General features: G+C 37.8%; 1 protein-coding gene across 1 annotated transcript in view; it reads right to left on the reverse strand.

The window, feature by feature from the left end:
* Positions 1-14480, reverse strand: part of doc2b.L (double C2-like domains, beta L homeolog) — a 244718-nt gene that overhangs the window by 82131 nt on the left and 148107 nt on the right. Inside the window, exon 4 of the mRNA XM_018246910.2 lies at positions 7784-7893. Within this exon, the coding sequence (XP_018102399.1) occupies positions 7784-7893 (110 nt within the window). The remainder of the gene's footprint in view (positions 1-7783; positions 7894-14480) is intronic.

Genomic DNA, 14480 nt, shown 5'->3' on the forward strand with positions numbered 1-14480 from the left:
AGAGTATAGCATGATTCAACACTGCACTCCAATGGGTCCTAGCCATATCCCTGGTTAACATATGATCTGATCATAAAGTAAAGGTGAGCATATAGTACACACATATAGTACAGTAGACAAGCAGTCAGCACAACGATTTTCACTCTTTCTTTGTGGGTGGTGCACGTCCACCAGTGGCCACTTTCCACTGGCACCACATACGACAAAAAACTTCAGGACAGCACCAACGAATTTTTTATATATAATAAAACGCCTTTATTTGTGCTTCACAGGGGCATCACGGCATGATGCCCCTGTGAAGCACAAATAAAGGCGTTTTATTATATATAAAAAATTCGTTGGTGCTGTCCTGAAGTTTTTTGTCACGCATATAGTACACACATACCCCCCAACATTTACAAAATAGACAGGCTAGAATAGTAAGTTGTGCTTCGCTGTGTGCGGTAAAAATTTGTGATGGCCACACACCCTGATTATCATGTCCATTTTACAAAATTTGGCAGGTTATGGAAAGTCTGAACACATTTTTGGGGGTTTTAGGGTCAGGTTTTATCTGTTATCATAGTTTTTCTAATGAAGGTGAATTTCCCTTTAAGCTGCAAGTCACAGTTTTCCCAAGGAATCTGCTTCTCTTAAATGGTTACAATTGTAGCTTTGCTTATCTTAAATTGTAACAAATGTATCTAAGCGCACATGCCGCATATTCTGTGCTCTCTGCCAATAGCCAATTAAGGGGCAAATTTACTAAAGGGCGAAGTGGCTAACACTAGTGAAAATTCACCAGCGTGACATCATTTCGTTAATTCGCCGATTTACTAACGGGCTCTGGCGTAAATTCACTAGAACCTACTCTAGCGCTACTTTGCAACCCTTACGCCAGCGAAGCTGTGCTATGGTGAAGGGACATAACTACGCTAATTCACTAACTTGCGCATTTTACTGAACGTTACCTCTTGCACCAGACTTGCCTTCGTCATCTCAGACCAGGCGAAGTGCAATAGAGTAGATAGGAATTGCTTCAAAAAAAGATTAAATATTTTCTAAGTCCCAAAAAACGGTGGTGTCTTTTACTTTTTTTAAGGGTGATAGGCTGAAAAAGATCGTAAATTTTTTAGGGGTACCCTCCTTCCCCCTAAATATCCAAACATACGGCACCTAAACTATACACTGGGCACATGTACAGGGCAAAATAACAACTCTAACTTCAAAGGTAAGTAAATTTGCCCCTAAGTTTTAGTAACTATATATCTTTTTCTGGGACTGAGCTGTCAAAATCGTGATTGTCTGGTGAAAAATGAGAGAGTTGGGAGGTACGGTATGTACACAATATAGTAAATAGTGCACAGTACTTTATACTACTCACCCTTCTTTGGGTTCAGTGTTACTTACTGTTTGGATTATTTACTACTAGATACATTTGCCCCCTGTGTAGTAACTCTCAGAAGCTACACAGCATTTAACTTCAGACAGTAGTCTTTAGGAAGAATGACAAGAAAACTGGTTGCTACAGGCTAGATATGGGTGCCTAATATAAACTGTGATAATAAATGAACACCACAAGTGTGCATTCCCAGGTGTAAATAGTCTAAAGTGGACACAGTCAAGCACAGAACTAGGAGTAGGTACTTGCCTAGGGCACACTAGATTGGGGACACACACAGTGCCATGGTGAAATAAAAAACAGGAGTAACAGCTGATGAGAGGAAAGCCTGGTAGATCAGGCAGTGTTCAGAGGTAAAACAAATTGGGGTGAGTTGGGTAGTGACAACAGCAAGGAGCAATTGCAAGTGTCAGCAGACAGGGGGCAGGCTAGAGGGGTGCCATGGGAGGCAATTCTACTTGACCTGGCTCTGCATTTTTTACATGTTAAAGCTAACCTAATCCCTAACCCTAATAGTAAGTTAACCAGTCTCATAGCACACCTCAGGGGACTAATGATGATATAAATCTTACTTCACTAGTACATACTTACAGAAGTGGAGCATACATAAAATAAATACGGTAGTACAACACAGTTTGCAAACAAGTAATCATTTTGCAAACATTGCGAAAAGGTGCCATTTACTGTATATATATATTCCACCACTCTCTGTTCATTTCTATGAGATTTTTAAAAGAGTATTTATTAATGGGTGAAAGTGAAAGTTCATCCTTGGATAAATACGCCTTTCAAAATCCCATTGAAATGAATGGAACGTGGCGGAATTTCACTCTAGAGGACTGTGGCGATCTTTCATAAAATACCCCATAGAATCTGTTATACCAACAAATACTGTTCTATATCTTAATATCTCAAATATACAGTATACAAGACAACATAACGCAGAGGATATATGACCCTTTAGATGGATCAATACTGGCTTGAGTTGAAGGAATATTCACAGTTTATAGAATAAGACACAGGTGCTTCTGTTTTATTCAACCTCAGTGTTTTTGTCGACTTGGTTAACTACTTTGCCACTGTACCTTAAAGGGCTTATATCAATTAGTCTGCCATATGTGACAAATACTTGGTTTAAAGATTATTTCACTTCAAATGTTGGTTCACTTGTCACCATTTAATAGCACAGATCTGCTTTACAGTAAAACTGTAAAAGTAGTAGTGTTGCTGTAATTAACACAAAAATAAAAAAGTTTGGAATTGCAAATAGCTCTTTAACATAATTATTTAGGATACAAAGCCACAAGACAATACTTCCCCTTTAAAACTTTGCATTGCTAAGATAAATACCAAATGGTAAATAAGATCATGTTTAAATATTGCGTTATATGCATAATACTATAGCTATGTTTAAAACAATGTCCTTATTGAGTAGTGTTAAAAATAAAATTCATTTGTTTTATTTTATGTAATACTTACTGATTGTTTAACGCATAGGACATTTCATTTTTTGGTAATTAAGTTACATCCTTTCAATAAACTTCTCGCGTTTTGTACTAGAGCTTACTGATATTCAATAACAGGAAATAAAACCAGCGATTCTCTGTTTGCAGAAACCTTAACAAGAGAAGTGGGAACGATTAGCTACAGCAGAACAAATAAGATCTCCGTCTCTCATGTGCAAAGTGACACTGTTATGGCTACATAACTCTTCTTAAGTCAATTTAAAGTATTAAACGTGATAACAGAAATGAAAACCAAAGAGAAAGGAGTCTGTGGATGGTTTAGAAAATATGACTTTGAAGTCCCTTTGTAAATATTAAGCCCAGATGCTATACTGTCTTATTGTAAATTCTGTGATTTTGAAAAAAATAAAAAACACTGCAACAAAAGCTTTTAAACCCTACAAAAATGTTTGCACTTTACTACTGCATTTAAAAGAATGTATAGCAGTTTTATTGCAAGAATATGTGGCTATTATAGTGAAACCATGAAAGACTGCATCAGCGAATTGTACTGGATTAACCTTGGTTAATTGTATAGTGCCAGGAATGACCTCCACACTGACAAAGGGGAAAAGAAACTCGTTATTACTTATTATTGATTTTGTAATGAATTCTGTTTGATAATAGAAACAATTATAGAACACTTTATTCCTCGAAACAAAATACATCTTCCCTGAACCTGAACTACCTAAGCATGTGTTTCTGACACATGACAACATTAGTGAAGGGTATGGGCCACCCGGTAATAAACGACTGACAGTTACTTTTATAAAAAGAGACTGCGTGAGATATAAAAAAGGCAGATCATAAAGTTGATGTCTCTGCTGGATTTGCACAGTTTGATATCAGTGCATGCACTGAATATCTTTTGGAAAATTATGCATATCTCCTTGAGGATGTAGCTATCATTTGCCCGTAAGGATATACATTTCCTTGTACTCTTAATATTCCAATTCAATGAATGCATTTTTAAAGCAAATTTAAAAAAAAAAATAGCCAATAAACTGATATCGAAACAGTAGGGCAATGTCTGAAATATACTTTTGGGTAAGAGCCAGGTTCATATTTTCTACACAGGGATGTTTATAAGGGATGCACTGAATCCATTATTTTGGAGTCGGCCGAACCCCCAAATCCTTTTTGATTAGCCGAATACTGATCCGAATCTGAATCCTAATTTGCATATACAAATCAGGGCAGGGAAGGGATACCGCTTACTGTCAAAATTTATTATACTTGTTTTGTCACATGATTTTAGCGATTTGGATTCGGTTCGGCTGGACGCAAGGATTTGGCTGAATCTGAATACTACTGAAAAAGCCAGAATCCTGGCTGAATACCAAATCGAATCCTGGATTCAGGGCATCCCCAATCAGCAAGGAGATAATTAGTGGTGCTTGCGAAGCAAAGCATCACTACTGTTATCTTGCAAACTTATTTTTATTCTTCTTCCGTATGAAAGTTTGGCGCGTAACTAGTCCCGCACCGTTTGTCCTAGACCCATGAATGAGGTGTCAAATCGTGCGGCTTAATCGGGAATGGGGTGGTATGACTTTTCTAAGGGGTGGGTGGTTAATTGCCCCTTGCGGGGGCAATTAACCACCCCGAAAAGTCCCATAGATTAACATTGAGGCCAACTTTTGACGGATTCTAGCGCAGAGAGGGAATCTTGTAGAAACGTTAAATTTACCACATTTGAAGAGGTTTGCGACCTGTGTCAGATGATACCCCACACGAGGGTATAAGTTTTACCCCCGGGGCAGGAGAGGTCCCCAAATTTGCCCCATTGACTTATAATGGGGAATTTATCGAATAATTAGTTTGTCGCAGACCCATGAATGAGGTGTCAAACCGTTCAGCTTATTCGGGAATGGGGTGTTGTGACTTTTCTGTCCTATTTTGGGGACCCAAAAAAGTGAGCGGAGCCGCAAACAACCAATCAGATTTTCCCTATTGACTTCAATGAGAAAATGTAAACAGCTGTAATTCTCACAGTAATAAAGCCAGAGCTCCCAAACTTGGCACCGTGGGTCACTGGGTGACTGCAGCCAAAATTTACAAAAAGTGGGCGGAGTCTACAACAGCCAATCAAATTTCAGCCATTCAATTAAATAGGAAAATTTTAAACTGCTGCCGCTCTTAGACGGTTAATGGCAGCCTCCTCAAAGTTGGCACAGTTGGTCACTGGGGGACTGGAATTAAAATTAAGAAAAGTGGGTGGAGCCAAAACCAACCAATCAGATTTCTTTGATTGGTTTTAATGGGAAAAATTAAGAAGGCTGCCATTCTCTCAGTATTGATGTCAGGGACCTTGAATATCACAAATGTGGTCGCTGGGGGTTTCCACTTCAAGTTTAGAAAAAGTGGGCGGAGCCACCAACAACCAATCAAATTTCATTCATTGATTTTCAATAGAAAAAAATAGAAATGCTGCCATTTTTACACATTAAATGACAGCATTCCCAAACTTTGGTATGTTAGTCACTGAGTGACTGCGGTTCACAATTAGGAAAAAAAAGGGCGGGGCAACAACAGCCAATCAGATTTGGGCCTGAGTTTTGCCACGGCAAACACCACTCACATTTTCTTCAGGAAATGTACCTCTCTAGTTTAAAGTTATTATATTGCAAATTAAAATATTACATTCACTCTAAATGCATTCTCACATCTGCATGTTATAGGAGATACTGTATGTTAAAGAGGCAGTACACGCCCTTGTTCAACATGAGTTCAATGAATAGGACTTCTGCTAAACATACTTTTTGCCCCTTTAAATTTGGTCTACATCTTTGTGCAAGCTTAAAGCCACTTAAAAGAGCATATTAAAACTTACTGAATTCTTAAGCAGGGTTGGAGGGAACAGAGGATCCAAGAATGACCCTTATTTGGACTAAACTACTGTCGAGGAACAGCAACAGATGAAAATAGTTAAAGATGGGTACAATAGAGCATGCCCTAATATTTGTGAGATTTGTTTCTATAGATTGCAAGGTGGAGCACTATTGACAGCAAAATTAGGAACCATGCAAACAATAAATATTTAGCAATCTCTTTGGGATTTCTAAACAAAGAACCCATTATCCAGAATCCTCAGAATTACAGCAAGGCTATCTCCCATTTTTTAATTAAAATAATTCACATAATTGTAATAATAAAACAGTACCAAGTACAGGTATGTGACCTGTTATCCAGAATTCTTGGGGCATGGGGATTTCCGGATAATGGATCTTTCCATACTTTGGATCTTCATACCTTAAGTCTACTAGAAAATCATGTAAATATTAAGTAAACCCAATAGGCTGGGTTTGCTTCCAATAAAGATTAATTACATCTTAGTTTGGACTTAGTACTGTTTTGTTATTACAGAGAAAAAGGAAATCCTATTTGAAAATTTGGATTATTTGGATAAAATGGAGTCTATGAGAGACAGCCTTTCTGTAATTTGGAGCTTTATGGATAATGGGTTTCAGGATAACGGATCCCATACCTGTGCTTGATCCTGGCTAAGATATAATTAATCCTTATAGGAGTCGATAAATAGCGATTTTTAAAATAAGACTATTCTATTTAGAAGTTAAATGCTATAATTCTTTTCCCTCTGACAAATTAATATGCTTAACTAATTGCATTTTGCGCTCACAGACAGGTGTTGTGTATGTAAGTATACTTAAAATGGAATCCCTAGTGCATTCAAAAGTTTCAAGTGGAGTTCTCAAAAACAGATTTTAAAGGAATTTAAGAACAGAATGATTTAATCAGCACATTGATTTTTCTTGTAAAGATTGTATAGAATTTCATAAAGATGTGATCAGTTGCATTTTTATTCTTCTTGTTTGTTTCCAAGACACACATATCCATATGATAAGGGTCCCTATAATGAACAATAGCATGGGGGTTTGGGGCCCACCGGAGCTGCCACCTGAGGGGCCAGCGCACCCCCCTTTCAAACATGTAAATGTACATGACCATAATAAATGTCAGACAGAACATAGACCCCAAATGCTATAAACAAATTCAAAATAATGTATGCACACTATTTGTAAGCATGGCCACACCATTGAAAAGGATGGAAGCCGCAGCTTACCAACACGCTTCCCTCTCGACCAGCTTTGCCATGATTGCTTTCACATACAAATGAATCGGTGGCCCACATTATCACAATACAAAACTATAATGCATCAGGTGGACCACCGATTCATATGTCTGTATATGAAAGTAGTCATGGTAACGCAGGCCGAGAGTGGAGCAAGCTGGCAAGTTGCGGCTTCCATCCTTTTCAATGGTGTGGCCATGCCTACAAATAGTGTGCATAAATTATTTTGAAATTGCCCTGGTTGAAGGTGCTTAAAATATTGTTTAAACTTTGTACATTACTGTTATATTTGTATGGCTTAAATATATGTAATAAAGATAGCCTTATTTACTATACTACATCCTATGTGGTTCTTATTATAATATATCCTATGGTCTGTATTGAGGAGGATTATGGGCATTGTAGTTTGTTTATAGTGTGGTTCCTTCTTGTGAGCCCTCACCCTATTAGATAATATTGGATGTTATCAAAATAATTTCTTAACAGGGGTGAGGATACATTCCGGGTGATTGCTCCAAATGTTATGGCCTTATGAGAACACCCATCAAAAAAAGAGTCAGAATAGCCAAAGTTCAACATGCCCAATTGCTTTTACACCCATTAAAAAGGCTTCACCAGGTACACAAGAAGAAGTGATATACTTGTACCCTAATGCATTCTGTAGAGTTATCCCAAAGCAAGAATCCATAGTAAACATTGTGCACTGCCTTAACTTCATTACACGCATCAAAGCTAATCACTAATTTCTTATATGGAATATAAATGTTACTAGTCTACATAACTTGTGTGTGAGTCACAGCTTACCTTAATGTTTTTCGAATCATGTCTTCATCTGTTATGCCATAGTATGTTAAAGTTTCATTCCATGTAGGGTTCAGAGTGTTCCGCAAGGTTTTTGTTCGTAATTTGTTTGCCTAAATTAAAATAATGTATGCTTGTTAGAAAATGCAGTTCAATGTTCAGACCACAATAAACAGTGAGTTTGTCATTTTTGTAGTGCCTAACTGTTTTAAATATGAAACAAAGAGGAGTTAATATATTTAATGCGTTTACATTTCAGTATCTGATTTCCTAGATGTAAAAAAGCTGAATAATTTCCTTGGAAGAGACCATATCAAATAAACTTACTAGTTAGCAAATGGAGTGCCTGGGAGGTGCATTACAAATTGGGCTGCCCAAACCTTTCTATACACACACACTGGTGACCCCAGTATCTCAAGACCTAGCGATCCCAGCATATACAGTATATATGTTACAGTAAATCCAACATTATATGCTTCAGTGTCCCCAGAAATGTAGGCCCCAATAGGGTTGCCAACTGTCCAGATTTCACACAAGAGATGCGCTTTTGTTTTGCTAACAATACTGTAAGTACAGCATTTTAATTCTCCATGAACTGAGCTATACAAGAAATGAAGATGTTTACACGACTGTGGAAATGAATCATTCACTCCCTCCTGCACCCTGTTTAGCATACAGTAAATACATGTTATTTCTCGGACCTTCTCCCTTTGCCTTTAGACACAAGTTTATTGAGAATTCATTTGTTCCCTTCTCCTCTGCTCAGAAGGGACAGGAAGTAGTAAACTCATTTCAGTTTCTTGTTTGGTGCCATAAATAGCAAAAGTCATAGATACTTCTTAAAGGAGAACCAAACCCTTTATATTAAAATCCCCTACCCCCCTACCAAAACATTGCCGAAGAGAAGAAGATGGCGCTCGTGAACTCCGATGCATTGAATCTGCAATGAGGGGTACGTAAAGAGTTAGGGGCATTTACTGAGGGTTTGGGGGGAGCAGGAAGGGGGTCTATGTATGGTAGGGGGTAGGGGATTTTAATATAAAGGGTTTGGTTCTCCTTTAAATAAAACAATAGTCTGAAAGTATATTCAGAGCAAGTCCTATTCATTAAGCTCCCATTAAAAAGGGGTGTATACTATCCCTTTAAAGGAGACAACCTGCTAATAAAAACATGATTAAAATAGCAATGATTATCAGTTCAGGTCTGTATTACCAAAATATTTGCTTTAAATTGGATCTTCAGAAGTGAATATTTAAGAAGTAAGCTAAAGGCAGCTAATAACAAACCAGTAATTAAGACCTGGCTCACTTTGTATTTATTGATTCACCTTTATTTATACAGCTCTGACATGTTTACTCAGCACTTTAATGAGATTGTTCATCATTCACATCAATGCCTGCCTCGCTAGAGCTTACAGTTTAAGTTCCCCATCACATTCATGTATAATAGTCACTGTCATCAGAAATCAATCAACCTGACAGTTTTTACAGTGTACAAACTCACTGCAAACAGTGCCCAAGTTCAGGAACCACGCACTGCAAACTAGCCACCAACCCACCATTCCCCCATATTGTGAGCAAAACTTTAATTCTGTATGTTATTTTAATACATGTTTAATTGGACGTGTGATTTTCTTCCTAACGAGTGACACAGCCCTGTCCTGGTTCTCTTCTTACATCACCAATCGTTCCTTCAGTGTCTCCTACAATGGAGTATCATCTTCTCCCCTACCTCTTTCTGTTGGAGTTCCTCAAGGCTCTGTCCTGGGACCATTACTATTCTCCCTCTATCCTTCCTCCCTTGGCAAATTAATAAATTCGTATGGTTTCCACTACCACCTCTATGTTGACGATACTCAAATCTATCTCTCATCTCCTGATCTCAACCCAGAACTCCTAACTCGCGTCTCCTCCTGCCTGTCCGCTATCTCTACCTGGATGTCGCAACGCTACCTTAAATTAAACCTCTCTAAAACTGAAATGGTTCTCTTTCCTCCAAGAAACACCAGTAGCATCCCCGAAGTATCCATCATAGTTAACAATTCCACTATCACCCCCTCTCCCCAGGCCCGGTGCCTTGGGGTTATCCTAGATTCTGCCCTGTCATTCACTCCTCATATCCAGTCACTTATTAAATCATGTCACTTCCACCTAAGGAACATATCCAAAATACGATCATTTATCACCCAAGACGCTGCCAAAATTCTTATTCACTCTCTCATCATATCGCGTCTAGACTACTGTAACTCTCTTTTAATTGGCCTCCCCCTCCAGAGACTGTCACCTCTCCAGTCCATAATGAACACTGCTGCGAGGCTCATACACCTCAGCAACCGCTCATCCTCTGCCTCGCCATTCTGTCAATCCCTGCACTGGCTTCCGTTGCCTTTCAGAATCAAATTCAAATTAATTACACTGACTTTCAAAGCACTTCACAACTCTGCTCCACCCTACATCTCTGAACTCATCTCTATATACTCACCCACTCGCTTACTTCGCTCCTCTACTGACCTGCTACTCAACTCTTCTCTCATTACCTCCTCACATGCTCGCATTCAAGACTTTGGAAGGGCTGCACCCCTCCTCTGGAATGCTCTCCCACGATCTGTCCGACTTTCTCCCAACCTTTCTGCTTTCAAAAAATCTCTGAAAACGCACTTCTTTCGAGAAGCCTACCCCCACTCTGCTTAACTACCAAACGCAACACCACATACAACACCACATTTCTCACCCACTTACTTCGATCTTGCCCACTCCCACACCTTGTGTATTACTCCCTTCCCTTTAGACTGTATGCCTATGCATAGGGCCTTCCTCACCTCTTTGTACCTGTATTGATTGTGATGTTTGTTACTCCATATATTCTATGTATGTAATTCATGTGATGTAGTTGTATAATCACAGTTACTTTACAGTGCTACGCAATATGTTGGCGCTATATAAATACATGTTAATAATAAAATAATAATAACATAGATAAAGAATGAAATTATTCCACAAGTTTAGAATTTCTATGAAGTTCTGTTTATTGTGGCATAAGGAGAAGTAAAGCTTAAGTAGTTTTGATTTTTTAAATAAAACGTTTTAGTGCTACTGTTTGTTTAAGTTCTAAAGCTAAAATGTTGAGCAAAATACATCTTTCGATGACTAATTCAGCAAATTGTGTGAGTACTGTTCTTCTGCATTGTTTGCATTATATCCTGTAAATGATATCCTTATAAATGGTGCTTAGTGATGTAATTTAATACACATGACATACAACTTTTGTATTATTAAAAATAAAGTAACCCCTGCTGAAAATATATGGATGAAGTCAACTCATAGTTTCATAACCTTTATAAAAGCACTCGGCCTTCAGCCTTGTGCTTTTATATAGTCATGGAACACCTTGGTGACTTATAATATCCTCATATTTTACAATGGGTTACATTTTTTCCTGATATATATTATATTGTGTGAGACAGAGAGAAGAGTATTTCCAATCATATGTCCCAGCATACAGCATATTACGATTTAACCTGCTGAAAACAAGTAGCTTGGTGATTCACAAGCCCTTAGTCTCACTGTATCAGGGTAGGCTGAGGCACACGCTTCTGGAATGTTTGTGTATACCAACAGCATAAATCTAACTTATGGCAGTTAGCATTTATTTTACCTGACACCGGATCTAAGGTGCTTCTAGCAAGCTGTTCTGCACTTTGACAATGAATGCTTCAAAGGCATCTCATAATGGGATATTTTCCATTTCCTGCCACATAGACATCTAGTTTTAAATAATCCAGCAATTTACATTGACAAAGCAAACGGCACAGCTGTACTTTATGTACATGTACTGTATTTGAAAACAGAAAACTTCATGTTTTATATCATATTCTGTCCTTCACTTTACTCATTGCTATTATAATAAATCATGATACTGTATTGTGATGCTAAAACAATCACTCTGTTTTGTTAATATACGGTACACACTTTATTATTATTATTATTATTATTATTAACCACATGTATGTATAAAGTGGCAACATATTCTGCAGCGCTGTGCAATAAATAGGTGTATAGACTGACTTTACAGAATTACATAGAAGACAACCAATAAGTTATACAAGAGGTGAATGCAGTGTCAAATCCTGAGTCTATACAGTTTGTAGCCCAACAGCTTTTTCTTTATTATAGGGATTCTATGGGATCCTGCACCAGTTTTTTGTCAGCGATCTTCTTATATTTACAAATATCTAACTATTTCTAGACATAGCCTAAATAGTGTTATAGGTATAACACAGGGTTAAATAATCTGCCAAGATAATATACTGTTTCAATAAATTTTCTTTGGCAATTAGTATAACTAAAATGAATTTGTGTGTCTAAATATACAGGAGCATTCTCTCCTCCTCGCCACGGCTCCTGTGATGCTGTCCCCCACCTTGATCCCCAACAGTTATATTTTTGAGCAGGAGTGGGTCCAAGCATTACTAAATTTGGCTCTTAAAGGGTGGTTCACCTTTAAATTAACTTTTAGTATGTTATAGAATGGCCAATTCTAAGCAACCTTTCAATCGGTCTTCATTATTTATTTATTTTTAGTTTTTTTTAGTTATCTGCCTTTTTCTTTGGATTCTTCTCGGCTTTCAAAAGGGGGTCACTGACCCCATCTAAAAACAAATGCTCTATAAAGCTACGCATTTATTGTTATTGCTACTTTTTATTACTCATTTTTCTATTCAGACCCTCTCCTATTCATAGTTCAGTCTCTTATTCAAATCAGTGCATGGTTGCTAGGCTAATTTGGACCCTAGCAACTCAATTGCAGTAATCACAAAATGGAGAGCTGCTGAATAAAAAGCTAAATAACTCCAAACCCACAAATAATAAAACATGAAAACCAATTGCAAATTCTCTCTCTCTCTCTCTCTCTCTCTCTCTCTCTCTCTCTCTCTCTCTCTCACACACACACTCTCTCTATCTCTCTCTCTCTCTGTATATATATATTTACTAGAGTAGATGCATTTTCAAAGGGTAAATATACTCTGCTCATTCATTTGGGTTAAACTAGAACAGATGATGAACAACTATATCCAAACTTATATGCTCAGTTGTTTTCCACTAATAGTCTTTTAAACAGTCTTTTTAAATATATGTAGGATATGTTATGTTTAGGGAAATAATGAAATTTAACAAGGAAAAGTTGGAAAGGTAAGAGGATTTACTAACAAATGAAGACTAATGATTCATAAGAAAGGATATATAATTTTAAATCATTCTAGAGTAAGAGGATCTCTTATGAACCATTTAATTATGTTTAGAGTGGTTATACTTGTATGGGTTTAATGTTTACTGTGCAATGTTTTTCCATAAGCCCTATGGGTAAGTGAGAATCATCATCAGAGCAGAATGCTTTGGTGCAGATTAGCAGTGATTTTCACTCCTACTGACTACTGCCTAGAGTTGCAAAGTCTTTTATCCACAATAACCACCAAATTGTTTTCGTATGCATCACCTGGAGTAAAAAAGGGAAAAGACGCCTTATTTGGAAGATGACAAATCCCTTGTGGGCCAACCCAGGTCTGCTCCCTGATCTTTGGGTGCTCCTTCCCCCACCCCTGATCGCAGCTGCAAGAAAGCTGTAAAAGGTACAGAGCACATGCAGGGGGTTGGGGTGTGGCTTGGAAGCTGGCAATGTTTTCGAGGAGTTAGGGAAAAAGTTTGCGACTGTGGTGGGGGCCCTGAGTTGGCAGCCCAAGTGGGCTCTGGACACCCCAGTCCAACACTGAACCCAAAATTCAATGTTTTTGATCATCTCCTTTTAGAAGGCAATTACATATGTGTTTCAGGATCTGTTGTATGTAAAACTATGCTGGCACATGTTTTTATTTAAATGTATTTTAAAAAGGGTGATTTGAATTCATCATCTTTTGCTATGACATTTTTCCTCAGTCACATATATTAAAAGAAAAAGAGTCTAAAACTTGATGACTTTTTTCATCAAAAAAAATATATCAAAAGTTGCATTGTTCCATTAATTTTCAATGAATGTTTAAAAAGTTAACTGTTTACAAAAAAAACCTTGAACAATAAAATAGCTTGAAAGTAACAAGTACACCCCCAATTGACCAATGCAAGCTAAAATCACTGGGGAACCAATAATCAATCCCAATAATGTTGACTGTGGAACAGGTAAAAAGTTTTAATTAATGATCTTCTAAGATGTTTTGTTCAGATGTTTCGCTTCAATCCTAGATCGCTGAACTAATGTCTTCCATCTACTAAGTATGTCAGTACTAAAACAGCTGGTATTTGCCCCATCCTACCCATAATTTGCCCCTTAAACAACCAAGTGCCAAACCCTGGCACCAGAAGAAGAGCAAATTGGTTAATTGGAATCATCATACAGACATTGTTCCCTGTCTACCTTTCCAATAACTCCTATAACCACAATTTTCATAAATCTGGCCCTGGTCTTGTGCCCTTACAAACAGATGATCTAGTCAACTGGCTGTTAGAGAGCTCCGTTCCACCAAAACTGCCAATCCTGAGTTTACACCCTTGCACAATCTAACAAATCTATAAACATGCACAACAACACGAATGTCCTTCTTTTTCATCTTCCCCAAACAAGGTTTCCACATCTCCACATTCAGCACTGTGTGCCACAGGTAAGTCCTGGTCAGTGAGCAGGAGACCTGTCTCAAATTGCTGGCTCTCAT

This window comes from Xenopus laevis, chromosome 2L, assembly GCF_017654675.1.
Source record: "Xenopus laevis strain J_2021 chromosome 2L, Xenopus_laevis_v10.1, whole genome shotgun sequence".
Classification (NCBI taxonomy): Eukaryota; Metazoa; Chordata; class Amphibia; order Anura; family Pipidae; genus Xenopus; species Xenopus laevis.